Below are 26776 nucleotides of genomic sequence, written 5' to 3'. Positions count from 1 at the left end.
TTAGCACCCACAGTAATGTGCCCTATGCTGTCACACGCCCCTTTTCGCCTCGTAAAAAGCCTTTAAAAAGGTCTGTGTTTGACAGGTCCTTCCCAAGTGAAATGCGGTAAACACATTCTGATTGATTTTTGACTCAAATATTAACGGATGAACAGATGTGTCACGCTTGTTATACAGAGCTCCAAGATGAATGAGGCTTGTGATGTAATAATGTGCTATCGCGCATTTAGTCCCCAATATATAAAATCCTATTTAGTTTAACATTAGCTTGCAGAAACAGAAGAAGGATTAAGGGATACATTTTTCTTTAAAAACAATCCTCGTTAATCAGTGTACTAAAGTGCTTTTGTGACTCGTAATATACCAAGTGAATTTAATTTTTAGTTTGAGTTTTACGATATGGTTTTAATGTTTTTTATTGCGCTGAAATTAGAAAAGTGTTTTTTCGGGCAAGGAATGCGTCGATGTAACTGAAAAAGTGAGCTAAAAGATAGATACAACATCTGCAGATAAATAAATTGCTTTAGGATGGCAAATTACTTTTGTACTTGTGTTATGTAACGTCAATTTAGACGCGGACTGCATAAACCGAACTGCAAAAGCGCTTGTACACAAAGAATTTTATTGCGAATCGCGAACACTTTATCAATTGATGACATCTTCAGTGCAGTCGAAACGTCATCAAGAGTACGCTTTGTACACACTGTATGGCAGTTACGTTTTCACTAAATAGCATCCAAGGGCGAAAATAACTGCCTAAATAGACATTAAAAGCGACACGCTACTTTATACGATGATTGATTGCGTGAGCATGTGCCGGAACGTTTAAATGATATTACATCTCGCTTTTACGTCTATTTTTAGGCCCTTATGTTTGTTATTAGACTTATAAACGAATTGGTGTATAATGTTCTAAACTATTATCCAATTTCCTATAAAGTTTATCGGTAAAAAATACCCAAAGAGAAAAGCTATATATTTTAGTAATTTTAAAACAACCTCAAGGTGTTTATGTCAGTCAAGGTTCCCAAGGTGATACAGTTTGGCTGCGTGTGAGGTGACAAACTATCAAAAATGCGACCTAGCTTATGCTGTCGATAGCGAAAGTTGATAATAATCGCTACATCTGTTTATGAATAAAGCATGATATAACAAAATCAATACTTTGCAGTGCATTGGCTGTGAACTCTTTATCGGCTGGCATGGGATTAACACGTTAAACACGAGGCCAAAATGCCGAGTGTGTTAAAAGTCAAAATCTATTTGTACGAATTGGAAATATAGGGCATTGTTAGTGGTTAGGACAATCAGCAGAATAGCTCGATGTAGGTTCTGTTGTGTTAAATTGAAGTGTTAACAAATTTGGGCCTTAATTTTTTAGCGTTTAATGGGTCAGATATATCGTGTACGGTTTCAGACCCTGTTTGGTTTGCAATTTATAATCAGTAAATCTCAACGAAAATTCGTTTTATTTCAAACGAAAGGATATTAGGATTTGGTTACTACTTTAATTATTTCATTTAAAATGTTTTACAAATTTCGCTTAAAATGTTTTAAATTGTAAAATAAATATTTAAATTGTAAAATAAATATTTAAATTGTAAAATAAATAAATATCGTACTGATTTCCATTCGTAACTGATTAATTTTTTTTAATGGTTGTAACTTAGAGATTAAGCTAAATTACTAAATAAATAAAAATTCTGTACAAATAATTGCAATTTAGTCGTTTTAACCATTGCTCTGGTCAGCATTGGTGCAAAGCGATTGTTGAAACACTTTCAATTCGATGTATTAGTTTAAATAATATATTAGCTCATCAACTTCTTAGCAATTTTACTTTTAATCCAGCTACTTATAAATTACTTGTCGAGCGTTTCTTTGTTACAATTAACAAAAATTCGTAAGTCTCGGTGTTAACTTTAAACTGTGTTTTTTTCGTATGTTTCAGATTACTGGTGAACTTATGTAAAACGTTAAGACAACTGAACTATTATTATGTCACTGGGTGCATCCGGTCACGTGTATCGATCTGTGTACAACAAACGAAGGACACAGTCCCGGATGTTACGGAAGAAATCTGGGGAATTATCCGTTGGTGAGGAATTGGCTAGAAAAGAGGTAAAAGATTGACAAACGCGAAACAATAAAACTAGTTTGTTGTACATGATTTATCAGTCGCTTCTCTTTCTTTAACAACGCAAAATTCGCTTCTCTTTTCTTTAACAACGCAAAAAAGAAAAATTGACAAAATTGAAGTGTCAAAGCTTGTTGGCTGGGCCTGGGTTTTCGTGTCAGGTTCGGGCTTAGGCCTGAACAAAACTAGATTGATGATAGCCTGATTTCACATTCAACCACATTTGTGTCATTAGTTTAACGTTGTTTTTTTTCAATAAAAAAAACGGGTCTTTGTCGGGGTATAGATTGTACCTTGAAAAAAAAAAGGCTCAAATCCTAATTCGAATCCGATTTAAAAAAATCAAGCTTGGTCAATGACCAGAAATTGGTAAAAATGGGGCGGAAATACGATGCCAAGTGTTAAGTGAGGCCGGAAACAAGTCCGTTTCATTGAAACTTAAGCCGCAGAACCCGATTTCTGCCATTTGTTCCAATTTGTCCACTGGTAACTCTGGATCCGTTAATGTAGCGGCGATATTAATGCAATCTAAATGTCTTACAAACCGAGAAATATATTTTATCTGTTCTAGCCAACACAAAAGTGTTCAAAACGAAATATATATTATTTACACTAGTGAGCATTATCATGATAGAGGAGTAATAATTTTTGTTCTCATTTGAAGAGATCCAAGTCGTTGCCGTTCGCAACCACCTTGCTGGGGAGCAGAAATCAAGATACTCGTATTTCATGTCACTCAAACCGAAGGGAGTCGGTTTTGTCACAAACTATGAGGCTGAGAAGAAATTATGTCTGGGTTCAACCTATTCCAACAGGTGAACGCAATGTTCAAAAAATACAAAAATGAATACAGTAACAATAGTATACATTAAATGTCTTAAAATCGTGGGTTCGAATCCCATCCCAGACTAATTTTTGCCCCCAAACTGCTGCTTTAATTGTCTGTGTGACCAAATTTAGTAAAGGTTTCAGCTTTATAGTACATAGTCCCGATTTTAATTTTTAATTGGAATTTTTCTGTTTTACGTCGATTGGATGTCTACGGGAAAGTACTTGTAAAGTTTATTGCTGACAAAAACAAAGAATGATGTCATCCACGGTCTGATTAAAACATAAATGGATATTTCATTAAATAATAGACATCTACATTTGTTTTTGGATACTGAAGGTGTTTATTATACTTATGAGGTGAAATATAATATCTTTAACAAACCATGGATGACTTCAGGCAAAGCTTAAAGTTATCTCGGTTTTTAGGTTTAAACACAGTTAGGTTTTTCGGCTTTTATTTCCAAGCCCTTAAACCAATTTAGACGGGAAAATTAAATTCACCAGCTAAAGATCGAAATGCTTTTTGACGTCGGGTAGCAGGATTTTAATGCCTGCGATATCGATCAGGCATTTAAGTTCAAAGCGCTGCCTTTGCAGTTGTGGACAGTGAGAGAAAGTTAAGGGCAGTTTGAAAAAGTTGTGTAGTGAAAAAGACAGGAATTTAATAGGAAAGTTTTTGATCAATTTTAAAAACCTAAAAAAATACAACGCCATTCTAACCTATGATACCTTTTTCTCTACCTTAAATAAACTAGAAAGTTTAGATGCAATTGTAGCAGTAAACAAAAGATGAAGAGTGATAGCCGTTGAAATGACACTATCGCCTTTTGCTTGCTGCGTTCACATATTTTCTATATTTTCTCGTTTACTTCATTGTTAAGTCGCGTTCGATTTTAACCTGCATGTGGTAATGCTAGATACCATTGTTTTGTAACACTTATTTCTTACGTAAAACAGCAAACATCTGTAGGATAAAACCTATTCTAAAATGTTTGTAAGATCAAGTGAATAGAATCACGTTATAGCACAAATTTTGCTGTCTACAGTGCAAACAGGATGTATAATTGTTGCAGTTGCTTTTTAAATGCTACAACACAAACGACTCAGAGCAGTTGCGCGATGATCGATATCTTGTTGACGTTTACAGACCTTTGTATACAATGATAATTAGACAGAGCTTTCACAACAGTTGTACAATCTGTATCACCATGTAAGTTAGAAAAATATGTGGTTTATACATCTGTTTTATTAAAGAAGTTGTAAATTCAACGTACAAATAGGCCATGTAGAATATAAAAGGTTGTTACTGAAATCACCCTGCAATGGTAAAAAGAAAAATCGTACCAAGTTCAAGGTAAAAAGTGATGTCCAAGATCAAACCACCGAAAAGTAAACAAAATTTCAGTCAAGTGATCTTGGAGAACAACAAGCGAATATAACGACTCTTCGTCCAAGCGACCATGAATTATGCAAGGCTCTTTCGTTGGGTTAGAGGGGCATTACGATGACGTTTGTACCCCCTGCTTGCTTAAGGATTATAGATCGACATCGCCCTTGCTCGCAAGTGTTTTTGATACAGTTCTGCACGCTATGAAAGTGCTTCCGCACCTTGAAAGTTGTGAGATGAATTCAGTTCGTCAGGCAGCAGTACAGGAAGAAATTATGGAAAGGACTAACATTGGAGTTTTAGAAATCGGGAAAGCGTGTTAAGGTTGAAATAAGATTAAATAAATGTTGAAAACAATGACACATGTTTAATCTTCAATTCGAATATTGAAAAGCCTAAAGAAAGAAGGAGAATAACAAATATTAGACATACGATTTCTAAAAATGTCGCAGTAATAATCACGTCCTGAAAAATCGTCTGTGTATTGTTATAACTGTAACTTATTATTCAACTTTTCCGAAATTTAGAACTTATCCCCCGCTGTCTGGTTTTATTGATTTTTACAATTTCTGTTTTGCAGCCAAGGTTGTTTGAATTAATTTCCGTTAGGTGTCAGTATTAAGATTGTATTTTTACGCAGCGTGGTTTTATCAGCATTAAAAATTATACTTTACATTCTGTTGAATAAATTTGGACTTTTTTGCAAAGTTACAAAGAATCTTCTGATCCGACGAAGCACAATCGCATCGATGGTGACGTCATCTACTGACACAGGTAATGACGTCATTTCATATGATTTTTGTGTTTATTTTTATAAATTCACAATCTTTCAATAAAAGGCTTGTGTGACTTTGGGCTGTTATTCTTGCATTCAAAATAGATGAAATTCGTCTAATGGCGTGCTTAAATGCGCTCTAATCTCGATCTTGATTTTGTCGCCAAATATTATTTCGTTGTTTATTTGGGTGTCACTCTTTCTTGAAATTTTTTCCAATTCTAAGGATCTTTAAAGCCTAAATGTGAAGTTAACTTTTACATTTTATAACACAGCTTGTTATATTGCAATATTCAAATGTATTTAATATGCATTGTTGCAATTTAATATTATTTATGTGGTTTTTATTTAGAGCTGATTTATTTGGTAAATTTTCTTTTAACAACCTTTACACTAAATAGAAAAAGCCAGTGTTTTCGTGTTTAATTTAAAAGTTTCCCATAAACCATTTCAATCAGGCTTGCGTAAATAGATTTCTATTTTTAGTTTCGGCCGCCACTAGTGGGCGATCTTCGCGAGATCACGTGCCACCGTCACGCTCTGGTGATTCCACAGCGTCGTCGTCGGACACTAGAGGCGATAGACGGAAGAAAAAGAAACGGAAACGACGAGATGAAAAAGTAAGAATTAAACTTTATTGTATTCGCTTCACCTGCGAAGATGGCAAACACATAAAAAGTATTTTACCAACGTGCTTATTTTAAAAATATGGCAAAAGCGTATTTCTTTTAAAAAGGGGGTAAGTTTAAAGAAAAAAATAACAAAATTTTTAACAAAAAACGAAGATTCTTTTCCGGAGGTTGTTTATCCCCAGGGGAACTAATTTGACATCAAGCAAAAAATCATTGCGGTATGCAGGACTAGAATGTAAAAAAATAGTAAAATTTATCTATGATGTCTGTCAAGGGGTAAACGAAACAAGGAGGTAGACATGTTTTCCACACATATACTGGCCCTGATTTTTTTTGCTCATAATATATAACACTGTTCTACAACCTTTCCATGCCTCTGACCATTTTGTCTCGAAGTTTATGTGACAAAAATTATTTTCCATTTGTCATTTTTGGATTCTCGCGATCCGAAATGGAAGCGAAACGGAAAAATAACTTTTTAACGACAGAAACACATGAAGTTGAATTTATTTCGTACGGTAAAAAAAACATATCTACAAAATTCAACTAGAACAGTGTGTCTCAACCTTTCGGGATTGCAGAATATTTTTGTCTTAGTATACTTTAGTTTACTTAACAAAAACGTAAAATAATTAAAACCCCGTAAAGTTGAAAAAAAGTTGTGTCGTGAGGAGATCACGGAATCACAAATGTTTTCACAAACTCAAATGACTCGTGGCCAAAAAACACATCATCAGACTACCAGCAATAGTGTTGTCAGATCGAAGGCGCTATTAAATGTCAGAGGCTTAACCAGGCATTAGTTGACAATATTGTTCAACAGACCCAGCTTTATAAAACATCGAGGTTCGATCAATAAATAGGACTCATCCCGTTTTACAATGATTGTTTCTGGCGTTTGGCTGAACAAATTTCGTTGATCCAGAAATTCCGATTTCGATTTTCGATGCATTTCTGAATTTGACAAAATTCAGATTTGGATTGGATTTAAAGTTGATTTAAAAACACTGTAAAAGTTCTGTTTAGCATGACTGATACGAAGTAAAGCAAAAATCAAATACTTGTTCTTGTCTGGGTTTACACATGCTTTTAGGTTTTGGTGTTTTTTGAGTTTGAAAATGTGACTTTTTCTATATCACCTTGTAAGCGAAAAGCAAGACCGAAGTTTCTAGTTAATTATCTTGCATCTTTTTACCCAAATAATTATGTCCTAAAAATGCTGAATTGGAGCTAGAAAATCCAAATGTTACATATTCTAAAACTTTGTTGTGGTTTTCATTGCTTTGAGGATTGGCGTTTTACACTTAAGGTTTTATAACTTAACTTTTTGAATGTCGTTTTCTGAGCGAAAACCTTGGCCTACGTGATTTATTTACTTTAAAGTTTCTGAGGAAACAGAGGAAAATTTATCTCCAGGGACAAATTTGACATGCTTAGGTCATAGATGTTTGTATACATAAAATATTTTGTCTATCGGTAATGAATTAGTGTCAAAGAAATTTGGTAGGTAAATTCCATTTCATCAGTTGCTTACAGGAAGGCTTGCCATACCGTCCTTATTTCTAAAAATTTCCTCATTTTAAATGGCATTGTCTTAGAAAATTGTGTTGTCTTTATTTCTAAGAAATGTCCTTGTTTCTGACTTCAGTCCTAAGTTTGTCTCTTTTTCAACAGTTACAAAACTTTTATCTCCTTTCCCTGGCATCCAGTGTTGCGTAATATACCAAAACATGTTTTGCGCCTAGATTTGTGACATCATAAAAGAAAATATGAAAAAATATGGCATTTGATATGGCCAAAGCGGTTGTTTCGTTTGAAAATTTAATTTTTGGTTTATCCTTATATTGTGGTCGATGACAACCCTGCCTTTTGGCCAAAGAACAAAATTTGGTTGAAAAACTATACGTTTTCTCTGGATTCCCTGACTTAAACTCGTGTGAACGGGAACTAAATCAAATTCACGTGGCCCTTTAACGTACGAACGGCTTCTCTCCGTTTCGTGGTCGCCCGGCATGAGTTAAATTGTGAAGTGATTGAATTTGCGGCACTTTCTAACGCTCCAACCTAGTTTGATGACGTCAGTTAAAATTCTGTTAGCTAAAGCTCCATGCCCCGCTGGGATTTTGTATAGAACTTGTTCAAATGCTGCAAAATCATGCAGTGTGTGCTCTAAGCTTGTTGTTCGGATGGAACAAAAACAGGTTTGGGTTTTCTATGTTACGAGCGATCGATAAAATTATCGGGACAGGATTTTGATTAACGTTGCTGTGAGACAAACGCGGTTTGAAATGAAATCTCTTGAATGATATAATGGCAAGGCTGGCACGTTACCTGTGTCAGTTTTGAGATAAGTTTGAAAACGTGATACCTTATACAATCCTTTAGGGATTTTAATACAAGCCAGGCAAACCAAACTTAGGTAAAAAATTGGTGAAGACTTACATGAAAAATCGGTTGTCAAATCAATCGGTGCAATCTGCAATGTACATTGGATATTTCTAATGTGATTACATTTTGTGTGGGTAGTTGTGAGAAAACAACAATCAAAAACGGAGAAAGTATTTTTTTAGTGTGAATTTAAAGCGTTTGCAATCGATTGGTAGTAAAAAGTCAATTTCTCCCAGTTTCTCTCAAACGAATCAAGTGATTGTTTGTAATTGTTACGTCACAACAGCAAACGCAACAATCGATGCTCACTGTCAGAAATTCGAGATCAAACGCAGCAACCGCAGGAGTCAGACGCAGGTTTTTCTTTCTGGGTGCTTTTCCCAGAGGAATTTAGAATTTTGATAAATTTCAATCCGGAGTCTAGACATTAACCAGATTTACCTGTCTGGCTTATATAGAGTCTACCTACTGTGTTGTAAAGTAACGAATAAGAAATTGTGACAAAACAGGGAGGATTGGTTGACATATTGTGTTGCATAAAAATGCCTTGCATCTTGTGTAATGTGTAGCAGTAAAGAATAAGGTATTGCGACGTTGCAGTATAGCGAGACCAACTTAGTTCCGGTTAATTGAATGCGCAATTTTAACTTATTATTTTGCATCTAAGTGCCTTATATTTTAATAGGAATTTAAAGAGGCGAATTCTCTTTCCTAATAATGTGTTGATTTTGTGCTTTTCTAACTAATATTTGTTGTTAAACATATAAACTATAATAAACCTAAATAAGGTACCCTACATACGGATCTGTTCATAGGTTCAATGATGTAAAAAAATAAGCCTTTTACGTCTATTTGGGCTGTTATTTTTATCACTAAATTTGAAACAGGTATTTGTAAACTAAAAGGGTGTGACAAAACAAGGTTCCTCATGCCTCAGTCTAATTTTGCCCTTTAATTACTTTCAAGATTAGTTCCTTTGTGCTTCTAATTAACTTTTTTTTTGTCTCAACTCGCCATTTAGCCTTTTCCGTCTGTGCAAAGTGGCTCTCTTTTGTGTGAAAGTGTCGCTATCAGTAAAGGTAATTTTCATCAGTGGAGAACAGAAGCGTTAACAACCTGAACCCAGCAGCTAATCGAATATATTGACTGAACTTTAAAGATAGGGTGACAATCGGCAACCATTTACGACCGGCAGAGGGGCTTCGTTGAACTTTATATCGATTCTTGAGCTTGAGAAAAGCTTTGAACAAAAAGTCTTAAAGGCGTTAAAAACTGTTAAAATGGTACAAAAATGCAAAAATACTGAACAAACGTTTCGTCTATCTAGATTGCAAATTTGAAAAAGTGTACGTTCATATAATGCAAAGCTGCTCAAATTATACCCATCGTTCCTGTGGGAAAAACTTCAGGACAAGTTTTTTTGCCAAAGATGTATTTTATTTAGCTTTACACTGTTAAACGAAAACTGTATTAAAGAAAGGTTTGGTTTGTAAGGAGAGTGCAAATGTTTCCAAACTGCGAAAGTTTTGTACGACTGCGCTTTGTATATATCTGTAGGATCAGGGTTTAGTAAAGCCACGTAGCATTCGGGGTACTCAGATAAAGTATTGAAGCTTTTATAATCGATGGCAGTATTAGATTTGATTACGACTTTATAAACTTGAGCTTGGTTGTGGCTGTGCAAAAAAATATTGAATGCAATCTTTTTTGTTACATCTTTTGTTTAATGCTTGATCAGGGTGTTTCAAAACAACACCTCAGTTAGTTGCAAATTACGATTTTAAAGAAATGAAAGTTTAAAAAAAATGAAAGTTTTAAATTTGAATCTCGGTAAATTAATTGCTTATGCACTGCAAAAAAACAAAAACATTTTTTTTTATTCTAATCGGCCGTTGCAAATTTGCGTGTATTGTATTTGCCACAATAATTTTATGTTCGAAATTTGCAACATCACAATTCACGGTTCGGGTTAAACATTTTACACAAAATTTCACACAAAACTTGAAAGTTTAAAAATCTGCGTTAAATCTCATTGTCACGAAACTTTTCTTGCTCTGAACTCGGCAGCATGTCACTCTCCTCAGTATATCAGGTCTGTGCTCAGCCAATTACCACAAGCGAATCAATTACCCACGCTTTATCGATTTGTTCTACCAGACGTCCTTGCTGATTTGAGCTTGCAACTTTGTGTGTTGTCACGAGAAGATTGGTCTTCAGGGTCCTGGAATGTTTGAATTTTGGTTTCACGCGTGAAACTTGTACTGGTTTGTTCAGTGCTCGCGTCAAAGCAATGTTGCGAATCGATAAGACGACGCAGTGCAATGTTGTCAAGGTCGTTGTGTTAAACCGCACGAAGAAGATGATTCGGTTTTCTAATACCAGCTAGAGAAGGCAGTAACGTGGTATTATTTGTAAGCACTAGACATGGATAGATCAGAAACTGTCAGGTCGCTCGTGGATAAGGAATACATTTAATTGCAGACGTTCCGTACATAGTTTTAAATGCACTCATTGCATATAAAGTCACATTAGAAAATATCTTCATCAAATACCAAACTAACAGTTAAGTTATATTTAATGAGTAGATTCCACTGCAGTTGTTGGTGGTTTTTAGTTTGATATGTTAGATAAGTGTAAAAACGCTTTAAACTCGTTTTTTTAGTCGTGCCTGCGTTTTTGTTTGCAAAAGTTTATGGTTTTGTCAAGAAACTTATTAGAACGTTTACCTAGTTAATCCATAAAATGTGAACAGAGACCATTTCTTGTCGTCTTGCGAAACAACCATGTTCGTAACTATTACTTTTTACGGTTTAATCTACTTGTTACAACTTTTAGAAACAATGTATTTTGTTTGTGTGCGTCCGAATGTAAAATTAGAAATACACTCATCACATATAAAGGCCATACTCAAGTATGAAGGCCACAGTTAAACAAAAGCTACACTTAACCATGAATAACAAAGTCCGATATGCATGCATTAAGACTTCAAAAATACATTTTTATATAACAGCTGCACTTAGGCAACAGATAGACGTTGCGACTTTATAAATTAGTTGAATTAAACTTCACATTGAGAAACAGAATTAACAAAGCGAAACGGTCGATTAATATTGTATGAGGGTCCGATCAGCCCGTACGTACGATTAGCTTTTGGTATTCGACTAAACCAGTGAATCTCAACTGATCTCAACTCAACTGGTGATGGACTGGTGATTGACTACTAGTGGTCCAGGATGACTTCTTGGGTGATTCACAGGATGTAAACTGGAGATAATTGCATTTTATGTATTAAAGAAGTATTCGTTGTAAATAACTTTGTCATAAAGACTGGAAGAGCTAAAACTTTGTCATAAAGACTGCTGGAAGAGCTAAAAAATGTTGAAACATTTAGCCTGGCAACAATAATTTATTCAACCTTGTCACTTCTTGAAAACCGGTTTTGTTTAAGTGTATTTGAAGTCAAAATGCTTGTTGTGAATGCTTGCTTCGTTCAAAAACTCATACATGTATATGATGGAAATTCCTTTAACTGAGTCGCTAGTCCATGGCCTCCAACAACCACTAGACTTAACGAATGGGTTAACATTGGGTTTGGCCTATAGCAATTCTCAAATTACATGCTACGGTTTATAATACCAGAGCAATTTGTGAAACCCTATATATAGCTGGCTATACAATTGTGGCGGTAGCACTAATCCTCAGTATGAATCAATAGAGGAATAAATAGTGCACGTTTTTACAAAGCCAGGGTGAATTTCACGGCAATGACAAATGGTAGTAGTTGGAGGTAATAAATACTGCGTTTGCTGTTCAAGTTTTCAGTGTTTCTCGATCCTTGAATCAGATTTGATTTGAAAGCTGCAAACAATGCAAACTGTTTCGACCGATAAGGTCTCTGTAGCCAGTTGACGATGCTGTCTGCAGCTTACTTATTGCCTTGATGATTTTATATTGGGGTTCGATTCTGCCTAAGTACAACGTGATGACCATGTACAGTAGATAGAAAATAAAGCTTAAGGTGGGGTCGGACTCAGAAATACTTTCACTTGCTCATTTTATTCCACTTACATAAGGTTTTGAAATATTGTAGAATATATTTGGTATCGTTGCCTGTACTTTTTTACAGAACAGACATTTTTCAGTTGAGTTTTTGGAGCATAAACAACTTATTTTATTGCAGTTGAGGTGTTATTTAAACCGGTGAATATGTGACAACAAAACTTTTACCAGACATCATGGCCTGTATCAGAAGAAAATACCAAAAATTGCGCAGAAAAAAACGTTTTCGCTTGTATGTCTGTTGTGTGTATAAAATCGTAATTTTTAACAAGAGGTAAAGCAATTTTGCATTTACTCCTTGTTTTTCGAAAAGGAAGCCAAATACGTTTTGACAAAAAACGCTTTGACTGCAGACAGTTTAAATATGGATTCCTATATCTTTAGCTCATGCAATAGATATTAGAAACTTGACAGGCTCAATTTCCGACTCGACTGTTTCCTTATTCAGTTTTATTTTTTTATTTTGGAGCAAAAGAACATGGAATTGTAGCTTAACGGTGTAATAAGCCTTTCACTACACAATGCCTGTTGCCAAGGGGGCTGGTTATCTGCTAAACTCTGTCAATCAGAAGAAAAATCGGGAGAAGAAAAACCGAACGTCGAGCGTGGACATTTTGTGCCCGGATCGCCCTGAGGACGTTGACCAGCAGTGGGCGCTACATATCTCTAACTCGCTTACACCTGACGGACGGAACTCTGTAATCTCTGTAAAGAAAAGACATAAGGGATGTAGACACTGTAAACGGAATCACACGAAAGAACAAGACATTGAGTGCTTGAACAGTATGTGTGTGAAATGCATTGGATGCGATAAAGTTTTAAAGTTCGTCGGTTCACAAGATAATCGCCATTCAAGGATTATTGTCAGATCTTGTTGCGCTGATTATCGAGGCCGACTTGCAAAGGTAAAACAAATCATGGTAATTTAAGTTCAACATATAACATATTGTGATTTATCAGTCATAAATCATGTGGAAATACATGGTGACTGGCCGATTCGGTATGACGCCTTTAATGGGCCTGGCGTACTATGATTTATATGCGTGTGCCGTGATCGCTGGTCTGCATGAAAGTTTTAGAGCTGATTCAAGTTATGAATTTATCTTCATCTTAGGTAATGTGATTTATCCTTTCTTGGGATGCATATTTTAAACAGATGTTTTACCCATTTTTTGCATCGTAAAATTATGTTGGGATACTGGGGAAAATACTAGTCATTTATAGTTTGATTTCTGAGAAAAATATGCGCAAACATTTCCATTCTGGTGGCAACACATCATAAACCACGTTACCATTTTCTCGTTGCCTAACAAAATTTCAAAATCTCTAAAAATAAGCACGATATGACAGAGTCTATTCGAATACGAAGGATTGGGTAGGGCTTTAAAATTGGTATTTATACAGAAAAGATTAGGTCTGAACTGTTTTTGCTTTGGTTATTTCAAGGTAGTTGTTTCATCAACAACCAAAAATGACCGTGATTGACTCTTAAAAATGGCGCGAAAATGTCTGTATGACGTGTCTGGTGGCGCGCTATTCAAAAGTCGGCCCTGTTTACAAATCCCTATTCATAGGCGTTGAACCGGAGTGAAAGGCTGCCTTGGTTGTGTTTGTGGTCTTTTGTTCCTCGTTGGACCGCCGCAAAAACGCCCAGTTTGCTTGCTAAGCTTGTGTGTGAAAGATACGCTAGGCTGCCTACCTAGTTCTAGTAATTACTTCGTGAAATATTTCTCCCATACTGATTGAATTTCGGTTTAGTTTGCGGTTCTCAGTCGTGTGCCGCTTTCTCTAGTCTAGTCTATAGGCGGTCAAAAAGCGATTTTCTAATCCAGCAGCAATTGGTTTAACTTACAATAATAAACCTAATTGGGGCAATTACATTGGATTAAGACAACGTTGTATTATGACGTTGATTATAGGGCATTGTCGCTTGTATTCTTTAAATCGATTGTTACGTTATTCGCAACAATCGGCTTGTGAGTTTGTTGCTGCTGGAAGCCAAGAATTTTTTGTCCGTTTTAAACAACTTTGCGAGATTATTGAACAAATTAACGTCGGAAACTAGGTATTAACATTAGACAGTATATGATTTCATTTATTAAGAGTTTCACATTATAACTCAGTACTTGTTAAACTTCTAAACATTCCTGCAGAATTTGTAAGTGGAATTTAACAAAGCAAATTCGTTTCAATGGTGCTCGAGTTCGTTTTGTAAGCACGGCAAATCATTCAGTGTTCAACCAGTCAAACCAGTTGTTATAACTTAAATACTGTTCTGGGTGTTATTCATGCAATTATGAAAGACGAAGACCACAGTTCTGAAGCCGAGGGCCATGTTCATGTAAGTGTGAAATTTCTTGTTACAAAATTGTGAACGGTTGTCATACTTGTTTTGTATGAGAAATCACTTAAAAGCAAAGATGCTTTTTTAAAGGAAGTTTATACATCTAACATGTTTTATTGAGATGACAAGTATGGACTTAAAGCCGAGAAAGGTGTAGCAGTTTTTGTTTTTCGATGAAGTAGGCTACGTGCTGTTAATTTGCAACTTTGCAATAAATATCGTAATGTTTTGTTCGAAAGTTTTCAAAGTTTGTAATGCTTTATTTTTGAATCCTGGTTGAATCTTTTATGCTGTGCCTCAGAAGTTAATTATAATGTATATAAAGTCTAAATTGGCTTGTGTTCATTTAAATAGCATTCTATTTATCCAATGTTTTGTCAATATAATTTCGTTTTTCCGTCGGGAATAGGGCGTGACGAAAAAACGCATAGCTCTCCTAATTAAAAGACATCGATCTTTTGTGCGGGGCTATTGCAATCGGAACCGCGGCAGCTGTACAAAAACAAAACAGTCAATAATTTCTGCCTGATTGCCTGCCCCGTTGTTTCACGGACAAATCAGAAAGCCTTTTGCCCGCGGCTGCTAGCTTCTTTTCGAGCCGACCGCTGTGACAAATGTAAGCAGCAAGTTCTTGGTTTTGCGTCGACTGCAAAGTAAAGTTTCCTGCTTAGTCTTGTCGCGAATGCCTGCGGGTTATTTGCAGTGCTGTAATTAGTGTGCGAGGCCCTTCCAGCTGACGAACAGCCCGTGAGAGATTGTGAACGGTTTCGCAGCAGCCAACCAGCAGCCTTATTACTTGGTAGCTTTGCGGTTTAGATTGCAGTTCCAAGTTGGAAACCTGGTCTGTATTATGTACTTAATACGACATCTAAATATCTCAGATGCATGTTGACTGTACACAAGTTCTCTGGCAGTTTTGTTTTCGATTAAATTTCATTTTTAAATCCGTGTATAGTGGTCCTAAATTACTGTACATGTTATAGATTTGAAGTTAGACTTTCAAGATACTTCGTTAGGTTTGTTGTGCATGTAGCGGTTGCAGAATGCGTTCATGTTATACAACAGCAGTGAGATAAGAGGCCATCCAGTACACAGCCAGTCTCTATAGTCGCTTATGAATGTTTCGTAATCGCGTTAGTTTGTTTCTTGTCTCAATTGTACTGCAATAGCCGTAAGATACTAAATGTTTACAGGCAGGAAGACATAGTAAATTGGTTATGCATTTTGTTCAACAGGCATGTTTTACTTCGAATTTGCGCTGTTTTATACGACAAAGCTGTGTAAAAAATTAGGCTTTCGGAATTGTATTAGTTAAGTCAAGTCATAGTCATATCAAGAGGATTTATGTCCTTACATTCTTACGCACGAAGGCACAATACAATATTGGATTCTGCAGGCAGTGGGGTGTATCAGAGCATGTACAATTCTGGTAAACATAAAATGCCCATGTTTCCAACAACCATGGCCTATAACCCGGTAATTCGTAGTCGACGGGTTAGATCAGGGCAACAGTACACACACGCAACGCAGTAAGGCCCAGCAGACGTGTTGAATACAACTCGTCGGTGAAGTGGCTCTAAAAGTCCTATTTATTGCTCGACGGAGCGTAACGACACAGTAGAAAAGGTTGGATGTGATTGTGAAGCCACAACAGGCGCTTAGTAAGTGGAACTGTTTCTCGTAGTGCAGCAGTAGTTGGACTACCAAGCTTAGTGTACTTATACTTACAAGAAGCAAGGAAAAAAATACATTTTAACTTGTTAAGGAATGAACAAATAAGCAAGAGTGTTATTGTCCAAAACTTGGCAAGTTAGTACTATTTCTTGCTGGTAGTAGTTGGATAGCCAGATTCTGGCTGCCAGAAGGAGCATGGACAAAAATAAGTTTGTGGTAAGGCATGGACAAATAAGTCAAACTTGTAAAAACTTGCTGTATTAGAGTGCTGTCCGTAGTAAGCAATGTGGATAGAGTTTGAATTGTCCACATTAGCTGGTAAGTTAGTACAACTTTCACGCGCGAATAAGCAAGGTCTACAACGTACCGCCTTGTGACCTTCAGTACAAACTACTTGTTAATGGTTAACTCACAATGGAAAGCCTACCCACTCTAATTTGTTCAGACGGGCGGTTTTGAAATGAAAAGCGAACAGTCGATTTAAGCCCTTCAAGTACAGTGAAGTAGAGCCATTCGAGTTGCATTCGAGGCTTTGGTATTACATTTTGCCTACAGAGAGCGTTTTGCTGTAGTAGGTTAGAAATACGATACGATTTTGCACCAATGCAGCTTGTGTTGCAATTACCCGTCGGTTTAGAAATCAGATTTGGTGGGAGTTTTGCATTTATATTTCAGAGTGCCACTGTGTCACTAAAAGGGAGATAATTTTGTTATATTTTACATTTTAGCACGTTACGTCTGCCCGGTACCGTTATGTTGGATTGTGAGATCTTGCATAATACTTTGGTAAGCTTACTGTTTAGACTTCCCTTAACACTGGTAAATAATTGAAGCTCGTTTTAAACTCACCTAAACTCGAGAAGTCGTGCATGTAACAAGCTTTCACAAGGCTTACACGATGTTCCAGGTCATGCTTTTGCCAGGGAGCCGTTTAGTCTGTACGATTTGTCAGCGAACAAGATAGCGCTACAGCTTGCTGCTATGACATGTGTGTTTTGATGGTTGTGCAGGAATCGATAAATTAGGTTCATATAATATAGTAGGACCGAGTAAATGATATGGCAAATGACAGTGGTGAGATAGAAATGGAGAAGGGCGCGCCCACAAAGCAACGTGCGCCCAAGTACCATACAACTGTGAGGAAGAGTCACGACCCCACTGCAAGCATGCGAGAGGTAAGCAAGAAGATTTTAGTAAAACTTGTTGCCGTTTTTTCCCCAGCAACGACCATTCAAAAACTACCTAACTCAACTTTTTAAAGTTTCATTTTACGTCTGTTTTTGATTGACTGAAGTCTTCCTGACTATTCTAATTACTATGTGGTTGCAGTACTGGTGTATGTTGGTGTATTCGTGCTTGGACTATACCAAATTGCATCTACAATGAAATTATACTTTCCCACTTGGTGAAAAACGTATATTAATGTTTGCCAACGTATTCTTGCAACACATAAGCCTGTACTACAAGTCATGCGTTTAGATTTGTTTAAACTTTAGAACAAACGTTTAAGTTCTGTGGTTCCGTAACAAACCATTAAGTGAAAGTTTATCTTAGGCCTTATTTCAAGCGCTATTCTTTTAAGTGTCTTTTAAAATTTTACATTCAGAGCAAAAGGTGTTGTTTATAACCCCTTGGGTTGTGTTAAACAGGTTGTAAGTTTAGACTACAATACATCTTATTGTGCTACACAATAAAAGTGCCGTATTGTGCAACAAACTTTTACTGCATTAGTTAATATTTGATCAGTTCCCCGATACACGTTTCCAATTGGTGCTTGGATTTTGAGTGGGTTTATTGATTAATTACTTTACCCTTCAATATTGCTCAACGTGTTTGTGCATTTGAATGTCAATGTACATTGACAAACTTTATCCCCCGACGCTTATAAATGCCACAATGACAAAACAAACTGAAATGCATGATGTTGATTGAGAGACACCATTAGTTTGGTTGGGTTAATTTTTTCTTGTGATCTTGTGAAAATATTTTTTTTAACTTGCTTGACTTTTGTTTTTCTGTAGTTTGATGCAGTTGTTTTGCAGTTGTGTTAAGCACACACATTTGTTTTTACTGTGACAGTGCTAAGTATAAAGAAGGCAATAGCTTATGTGAGAAAAATTTGCAATACACTGTACTGTATGTGCAAAATTCTCAGTATCATCTCATGCTAAATTAAATTCCATAAGACGCGTTTGTTATAATTTAAAGACTTGCATGGCTCCCTTGATATGGCTTTTTTGAACCCCGTTAGGATTTCAACGAAAAATGCCGCCGAACTCAAATCTCATAAAATTTCTACGAAATCTGTTTACACGGCCAGTGGACCGTAGAACGTAAAATGAAAAAGCCCGCGAAAAACGTGCAACTTTGCGCACCGGCTTTGTGTGATGACTGGGCACGTATATTCACTGTAACCGGTGTTTGAACTAGAGCCGTTTGCAACCGCCGGTTCTTTGGCTTTAAAATAAAACGAGCGCACAAAATCAAATAACACGTCTGTATATTCTTGGCGAAGTGCTGGTTGGATGTCTGCCGCGTAATTGGGCGTTGATCGGTAAACACGACTTGTACGGTGTGTGAAGGTGAACGTTTAAGCCAAATGTTGAAAGGTTTTCATAAACCGTAACACACAGTGACTAGCATTTCACACTGTGAAGTACCAAACCTAGAAACATTTCTATTTGGCCAGTCTTACTTGATGATTGTTGGTAAAAAACATTGCAAGTAACTTTTTCCCCCTGCTTTATAACAGGCATTTGCCCTTGTTTACTATTAGAGCTAAAACACTTTTTGTTGGTCTCATTTTAAGATAGTTTGTCGAAAAGATTGCAAAACAATATCTTCACTGCATTTTAAAGATGTATTGGGTAAAACTACAATGCGCACAAATAATGTACTTATCGAAAGGTCAAATTTCGACTTTTCGACCGTTTATTAAAAAAAAAACGATTTGCGAAATTTGTTTTGCACTCTATCACGACCTTTTTTTAAATATTTGTAGAAAGCATGTTTCCTGTGGTCAAATAATTTCTTTATTGTTGTAATTAAAATGTGTGGTTTCGGCCGTTCCAATTGGCTTGACTTGGTTTTGTTACGCTGGGTTTTGGGAATTATTTCATCAATTACTTGAATTTGTTGTACGAAATGAAATCAACTGTGCAAAAGTTTTCATGGCAGGCTCCATTTCAAGATTGCAGAACGTTGAACCAAGTTTTGCCTGAGCAATGTGGTATAAACCGGGGTTAGAGCGTGTACTTTCGGGTTCAGGTGCCAATTTATGGGCTTGCTTACAATTTGAATTTATCGCAAGTGAGTTGTAAGTCGACTTCAGTTTAAATGAAACAAGCTTGATTTGGCTTGACACCATATTTGGTCACATTTGTGTCATAGTTTCACCTTGGGTAATCTAACGTTTATACCTGTTTCCGTCTTGCTTTCAAACAATCGGGTTCGGACCGGGTTTAGAGCTTGTATTTTCGAATTTTAGTCCCGATTTCATGCCTGCTTAAAAAACACTATTTTAACACAAGTTAACACATCAGAGTCAAACTACTTTGGACAAAAAACACATTTCTCGTGATAAGTACACTGATCCATATGGTCGAGTAAATTAGGGTGCTTTGCCATCAAAAGTTGCGGCAGTTGCTCATACTTTTTCAGTCATAAAATGCCGGTGTGTAGTGGTGTCTGTCGGAACTATGTTTCGTGTTTCGAAACACATGTTTTGTGGTTAAAACAGTGTCGAAGATGTGTATACGTTGCATGTCTTCGAAATCATGAGACGAGAGGTAATATGGGATCCAAATATGTTACCGAATTTGATTGATTTTTGACAAAAGTAGAACACTCAAATGAAGTTAAATGACAGTTCAATCAGATGAATAACAAGTTTTTCAACATATAATATTGGTACTTTATGACTTACATTCATCATAAACAAATCTGTGTCAAATATTCAGAAACACATGGCGGTTGTTGATATAGACGTGTGGATAAATTATCACAATACATTTCCGTTGTATACTTAATTGTTAAGACACCCTACGTTCTCCGACACATTACACCTTCGCCACATACTTCCAAGGCAATCCCATTCATTGGGATTTGTTGTGGAAAGCATGTTTCGGCTTGTCGAAGTCTTTCACTGATCTAGATCGGGTTTCGCCCGAGGGAACCTGTTCATTTTGTTGTGGGAAAGTTCTCATGTCGATAAGACTTATTTGTGGTTATCGTGCCACTGCATGGGCCTGTTTACTTCCTTTGTGTTGTACTTAGACTTAGCCTTTACCATTTTGAATGAATAGTCCACATTTATAAGCTGTTGCTGCCAGCCTGATATCAAATTTATAGAGCTCTCCTGGCAATTGTACTGTGATAATAAATTGGAATAGTCCACACGTATATTCGCTTAAAGGGTTTGATGAACACTGTCGAAAGTAAATGTGATTAAGAGTCCACAAACATAAACCAATGTTTTACGAAGGTCATCAATTTCAAAGGATTGGTTGGCGCATCGTACTCGTAAATCGTTTAAAACAGAGATTCTCAATCTTTTGTCACTGCCTTACCGCTTTGGAGCTTTAGAAGATAAATTTTGTAAACGAATGTAAAGTTAAACTTAGAATGTAACGCAATCAGTCAATGAATTTACATGGAATAGATGTATTTCGCCAAACTGGCTGCTCCAGTTTCTACAAACTTATATTGGCTGTATCCAGTCCCTGAGGTTAAACATAGTTGTGAAATCTATTTGCATTATAATAACTGTTACCATCAATCATTTTCGGTCTCTTTTACATACCTCTTTCAACTTTAGTTCCTTAAAGCATTAGCTGATTAATGTCGATTTTACTTTTTTTTTTAAAGGAAAGGCCAGCTTTAGACGTAGGCACAAAATTTGTAAAATAATTTAACTGCGAAAGCTTTACTTAGAACGGATATTTGCTCGTAATTCTTGTGTATTACCGATGTGGGCGCACTGTATTTGCTTTGCGTTGAAGCGGATGGGACAAGACATTAGAATACTTGCGTGTTATTTGCTTTAGGTGTGCCGGTCCTATTGGTCCATGAGAACAACGCCTGTCTGTTATTTGGCCACTTCCTTCGAACCCTAGTTTGCTAAATTGTCTTTTTTTGTAGCAGACGGTTGTCTAAGTAGTGTTTAGTTTTTAAATCGAACACGGGCCTTTCTGCAACGCAGTTTTAGCATTAATATTTTCACAGCTGTTTTCTCGGGATTTACAAAATGTTTTTTTTCCAAATCATTTTTACCATCTTCTTTTACTGAAATAAGAAACCATTTTAACGTCAACTATTGCATTTTTTTAACTAAGCAGCCCAACCTTACTGATTGTTGAGCAGTCTTATTTTGTACCAAAATGCTTTTGAAGCAATTGCATCAAAGTAGCAACTTTTTGTTTGCGTTGCAACAAACTTCAATCTTGAATAACTTCGTGTAGTAAATGTGTATTTCGTCCCTTAACACAATGCCACGTGCATGCATGGTCGATTATTGATGTTCTAACATGCAATACTGTCATTACGAGTTTCCGTAGTGGGTGCCAAGGACTGATTTGAGACTCAAATCTGGTATAGGATTTCCATGTTTAAGTGGAAACCGGGAATTGGCGCCAACACGTCTGTTTGATTCGCCGAATTCGGTTTCATATCGGCTCGTTTCTAGTTTCAACTCCTCCAATACATCAAGCATATAAATGTCTCCCTCAAAAGACGTACAAACTAAAATGAACGACGAATGAGTTGTAAGGCGGTTACTCAGATGCCGGTTAGTGATTGAAACAGACTTCTTAAGCACCAATTGTGCCCTGGTCATATTTTCGTACAGATTCGTTAAAAAAAAAGTTTTGAACAAAAGTTTTTTATACTTTAAGGTTATAAATGTCTCCCATAGTAGCGTTGATCGATGTGAAAACGATAGTGTTGAATGTTGGATGGTGTCATAAGATTCTCGATGCCAGTTGATAAATGGAACAAGCTTACCAACTTCTAGGTGTGACTTGGTTATGGTTAGTTTATCACGGGGTGGATATTTTGTACTTTTACCGTTTGTAATACATTTACTCTGATGTTCTTCTGAAACAACATCAAGATATACCTCTGAATTAGGTTCCATTCACGCACCTGCTTGTTCCTGCTACTATTTAAGCTTAAACACTCACCATGCTACTTATTTCCAATGGTAACATAGCAACCAATGTTTTATATTTCACTCGTAACCATTTTTGTGACAAACTATTGCAATTTTTATGCTAATTGTAACTTTCTTGGTAAAAAACACTTGACCAGATTTCTTCTGCATTTCAATTTCCGCGTTGAATTTAAAACATGTCGCAAACAATAACATCGCGTACGCGTTACAGTTACGTAACAAGCGCATCGCGTTATTTGTGACGTGTTATCCAATTTTCCGCATCTTTTTTCGTCCCAAAACGCACACGCTTCCTCGGCTAAGCGGTCGCGTGCCAGACGATGTGTCTGCAGCACTTTCCCCTGTCATCTAGCGGCTAATATGTAATTACATTCAAAAAGACGTGGATTTGCCGATCACATTTCGTGGTTTCAACTTGTAGTAGTCTTAAATATCAATGCTTTGTTATTTCGTTTTGCTACTACATCAAGGTTTCATCATTCTTGGACATTATTTCTGTAATTCTGTTGTGTTAGTTTTTTTTGAAATTGTAATTAGAAACGAAACAATTAAAGAATTGGGGGACAGATTACATTTTTCTGCTTCATTATTAGTTCATTTCTTGTGGTTTTTTAAGCAACCGTTTTTCATCAGTTGGTCTCTCGACTTGATCAACAGTTTGGGTAAACAAGGTAAAAGCTTCAAACACAAGTATTGTGTGACCACACGTAAAGCGGTCATGGTAGTTAACATTTGCAACACAACCACACTTTAAACTATTGCCTCATCACCTATGCCTCATTCTTATCAGACGAAACAGAAAACTATCGTGAATTACACCTGGCGTTCAAAATACACCTTCCAAGCAACACCAACCTCGCACCCAAACACACGCACACATACACGCATGCACACAAGCACCCGGGCATGCGGGTATCTCATCATTTATGCATTGATCGTCTGCACAGAAGGGAATGGAAGAGAGAGAGAGAAGGAATGAAAGGGTGAAACAGAGCGAAAAATTGATCCAGAGTCGCATCTGCTGAACACGCGTGCGACAAAATAGGGCGTCGCTCGGTGTATCGGCATTTTTCACTGCTTCATTGGGCCGGGTGCAGTGCGCAGTGCAGAGAATAAGTAGATAGAAAGGAATATAAACTGGTTTCTTAGTTTAAAGCTTTACAACGTTAACTATTGTCATTGACAGGTTAATGCAGAAAGCATATAATTTCAATGATATTGACTTTGTCTGCTTAATAAATGCAGTTGATGTACAGAAGTTGAGGTTTAAAAGAAAGATTGTTGTGAAAGTATTCTAACTTGCAAGTTAATTTTGGGCTTTTGAGACCAGAAACGGTGTTTTTTGCAAATCGCGTGACGAAAAGTCCCCGTTTTGCTGATTAAATTTAGCTCAGAAAGCGTATACTTTCACCAGTTTTGACTTTTATCTTGTATTTTCTGAAGTTTTAGTTACAGTTTAGATTTTATACCAGTTAAAAACACGTGATTAACAAACGTTATGGTCATAGCAACCGAATCAACCTCGACAACTGCTAATGTAAGTTGAAGTCGGAATATTTACTTTCAGGATATTTTTGAGCTTATCGAAGCCACGATAGAACAAGTTTGTTTTTTTCGTTTTAACCTTGAATGGTTCATTGCTTTCGGGTTTTTATGCCCTGGCATTCCTTAGCGTTTAAATGCATTACATTGTTCTTAAATGGGATTACTAGATAATCCTTGTCGCGGCATATGGACGTTCTCTGTTATCTTAAGTGTTATTTGTCAATGATGGTCATTAGCTTGTTCTGGTTTAATAGGGTTTTCTTGTAACGCCGCTTTTGGAACTGATACATGCTTTCAACTCAAGGAATAGTGATACGTTAATCATATTGGTGACACGGCGAAATCGCATAAATACGTTTTATAGTTACTTCTTGCTACCAGATAATAGAAAAGGAGATATATAAATTATATTCTTGCAATACTTACCTACGAAATCGTATTATTGTGACGACGATTGGCGATAGAAAAATCATTACCCAACTGTAGACTTTAAAATGACAACTAACTGCAACATTGGGCATGTACGAAGTTTACAAACATGCCAACGTACTTAAAAACAACAATTTTTACTATCTGTTTGCTTGAGCGTAAATTATATGACCAGACAGCTTCGTGTCTGCTTTCAACAAGGTCGCTTTTCCCTTGTGACGTCGATCAATCGCATACCCGACGTCATCAGGTCATGTGACGTAATCTGCATGCCACATGTCGCTCAGGTTAAAGGTCATGACCTATTCTGGGGCGTAAATGGGTTTGGGGTCACGTCTCAGGTCGTAGACGAATCAATTAGTGTGCATGGGCATACGCGTATAGCATTGCAAACATAGAAATTTGTGTCTTTACAAGTTAAATTTTGCTTCAAGTTCCAATGTTACACTACACAACCAATACGATTGTGGGTATTGCACCAAAAAGTGAAGTGTTGTGTTAACATTTTGGCACTCAACTTGTGGCAGTGTTATCAAACAAAATGTTAAGACAAGGAGTGGTTGCTATATTGTAAATATTAAACATTTAATCTCTATGTTTCTTTGGTCCAGAAGCGTTTACAATAATACATCGCACCACAACTTATCAGAGCATACCTTGCCCCCGTACGAGCCCATATTGCTCAGCCATAGGCAAATTTTAACATTTCAATGGCGTATTTATACAAACGTGTTATGCTGCCAATATTTTAGGGTTTATCAAGAGTAAACCCATTACTAAAAACTAAAAAGCAGTTGCGTTATAATTATCTTGCCATACCTCTATTGTTGGCACCGTTTTGTTACAGGTTTTAAGGGGTGCTACGATGTTGAATCATACTACCACAACAGTAACACCTTTCAGCCCTTGCTATAGTTGCACATGAAATAACTTTCTTTGTCTTGTTACTCAGGGCGGAGGGGGGAGCTTATTACGAGCTGCAAGATCCGGAAACGTCGAGAAACTGACGACTCTGCTCGATCAGGAAAGCATAGATATCTCAACTTCAAACAGCGTAAGATTTTTTTAGAAAATTTTCTTGACTCCTTGTCGTTTTAATTATGCCCAGAATGTTGGGAAAGATTTCCTGGCATAAATAAACGAGACTTGAAAAGGGTATTAACAACTGCTTTTGTGTCTCATGTTTTATATCAAAGGCCATATTTCAGTTTTAATTTGAGTCTGTAACCTGACTTGCTCTCACTTAAATATTTAATCGTGAAGTTTATTGCAATCAATTTCAATTTATTTTGTCGCATTTAGAACACAATAAGAACACAAAAAAATTTTTTTTTCAAGTTGTCTTTACTTGCATAGTTGTGCTGGCCACAAACATGTCAATCTGTGTTTCGCTTAGTTGAGCAACATTTCAACAGCACTACTGTGTAATCACAATAAAAACCAATCGATATGTTACTGTAACTCAACGCAGGTCGTTTCAGCACAAGAACCAATGTCGTAAATTAAAATGCTGAAATCTATCATGTTCGCGATTAGAACAGTATATAGAATGTTATAAGGTGACATTTATTGTCACTTTGGGAGTTTCAAAGCAGAGTGCAACGCTTCCATATTAACCTTGTTACAGTTAGGCATTTCTATTAGTAATATATTTTTTAAATATCACTGTAATCGAAAAACTTCCAATTCCAAAACCTTGCATGCTCGATCTTTTTACAAACATGGTAATGATCTTTTTGTCTTATTGCGGTACTGAAGATGGCTGTACTTGCGTTTCTGTGGGCTTTGGCAATAAAGCAAGTTTTGCAACTGTTTAGACAAATACATGTCTACTATTATCCTATTCTGACATTTGTTGTGATGATGAAAGATAGAGAGTGAAACATTTTTTTGTACAGAGCGGATTGACAGCCTTACATCTAGCCGCAAAGGAAGGTCATTGCAGCATTATCAATGAGCTTCTGCAACGAGGAGCGCCCATCAATCAAACTACTAAGGTACCATTTCCAAATAAGCATTTGTTAAACAAAAGTATCCCGAAACAATTGAACATTAAATGTTTAGTCAAATGTTCAATGAATCAACTGTTGCCAGAAACATGTTGTCCATCCACTAATTTTAAGCCTGTAGGTGTACTTAAAAAGTTTTCTGCAAGTGTTACTTTTTACTTTAGAATTTCCACATGAAGTGTGTGTGTTATTAAAGCGTTTGCAGCACTGCTGTTAAAAACATGTACAGCAAATTTATTGATTACTTGCAACATTAAACAATCTCTATTTTGTTCAACAGCGCGGTAATACAGCTCTACACATCGCATCGTTGGCAGGAAAGTTGGCCGTGGTTGAATTACTACTTGCCAAAGGGGCCGACGCAAACAGCCAAGCACAGGTACAGGAATCATTACTT

General features: G+C 36.5%; 1 protein-coding gene across 8 annotated transcripts in view; it reads left to right on the top strand.

Annotated features, from left to right (window-relative positions):
* Positions 1-1980: 1980 nt before the first annotated feature.
* The window catches only part of LOC145228935 (uncharacterized), a 70616-nt gene continuing 45820 nt past the window's right edge, over positions 1981-26776 (top strand). For 4 of the 8 annotated variants that reach the window (XM_080094154.1, XM_080094155.1, XM_080094153.1 and 1 more), the window contains exons 1-7: positions 1981-2121; positions 2802-2952; positions 5064-5129; positions 5617-5750; positions 25323-25424; positions 26269-26367; positions 26660-26758. In XM_080094154.1, coding sequence (XP_079950280.1) covers positions 1999-2121; positions 2802-2952; positions 5064-5129; positions 5617-5750; positions 25323-25424; positions 26269-26367; positions 26660-26758 — 774 coding nt within the window. In that variant the 5' untranslated portion in view covers positions 1981-1998. Of the gene's footprint in view, positions 2122-2801; positions 2953-5063; positions 5130-5616; positions 5751-14367; positions 14551-15881; positions 17403-23825; positions 23934-25322; positions 25425-26268; positions 26368-26659; positions 26759-26776 lie in introns of those variants that run through there. The other 4 variants (XM_080094157.1, XM_080094156.1, XM_080094159.1 and 1 more) reach the window with 4 other exon arrangements.

Source organism: Phallusia mammillata, chromosome 5 (assembly GCF_965637545.1).
Source record: "Phallusia mammillata chromosome 5, kaPhaMamm4.hap1.1, whole genome shotgun sequence".
NCBI classification, from domain to species: Eukaryota; Metazoa; Chordata; class Ascidiacea; order Phlebobranchia; family Ascidiidae; genus Phallusia; species Phallusia mammillata.
This window is presented reverse-complemented; position numbering and strand designations above follow the sequence as displayed.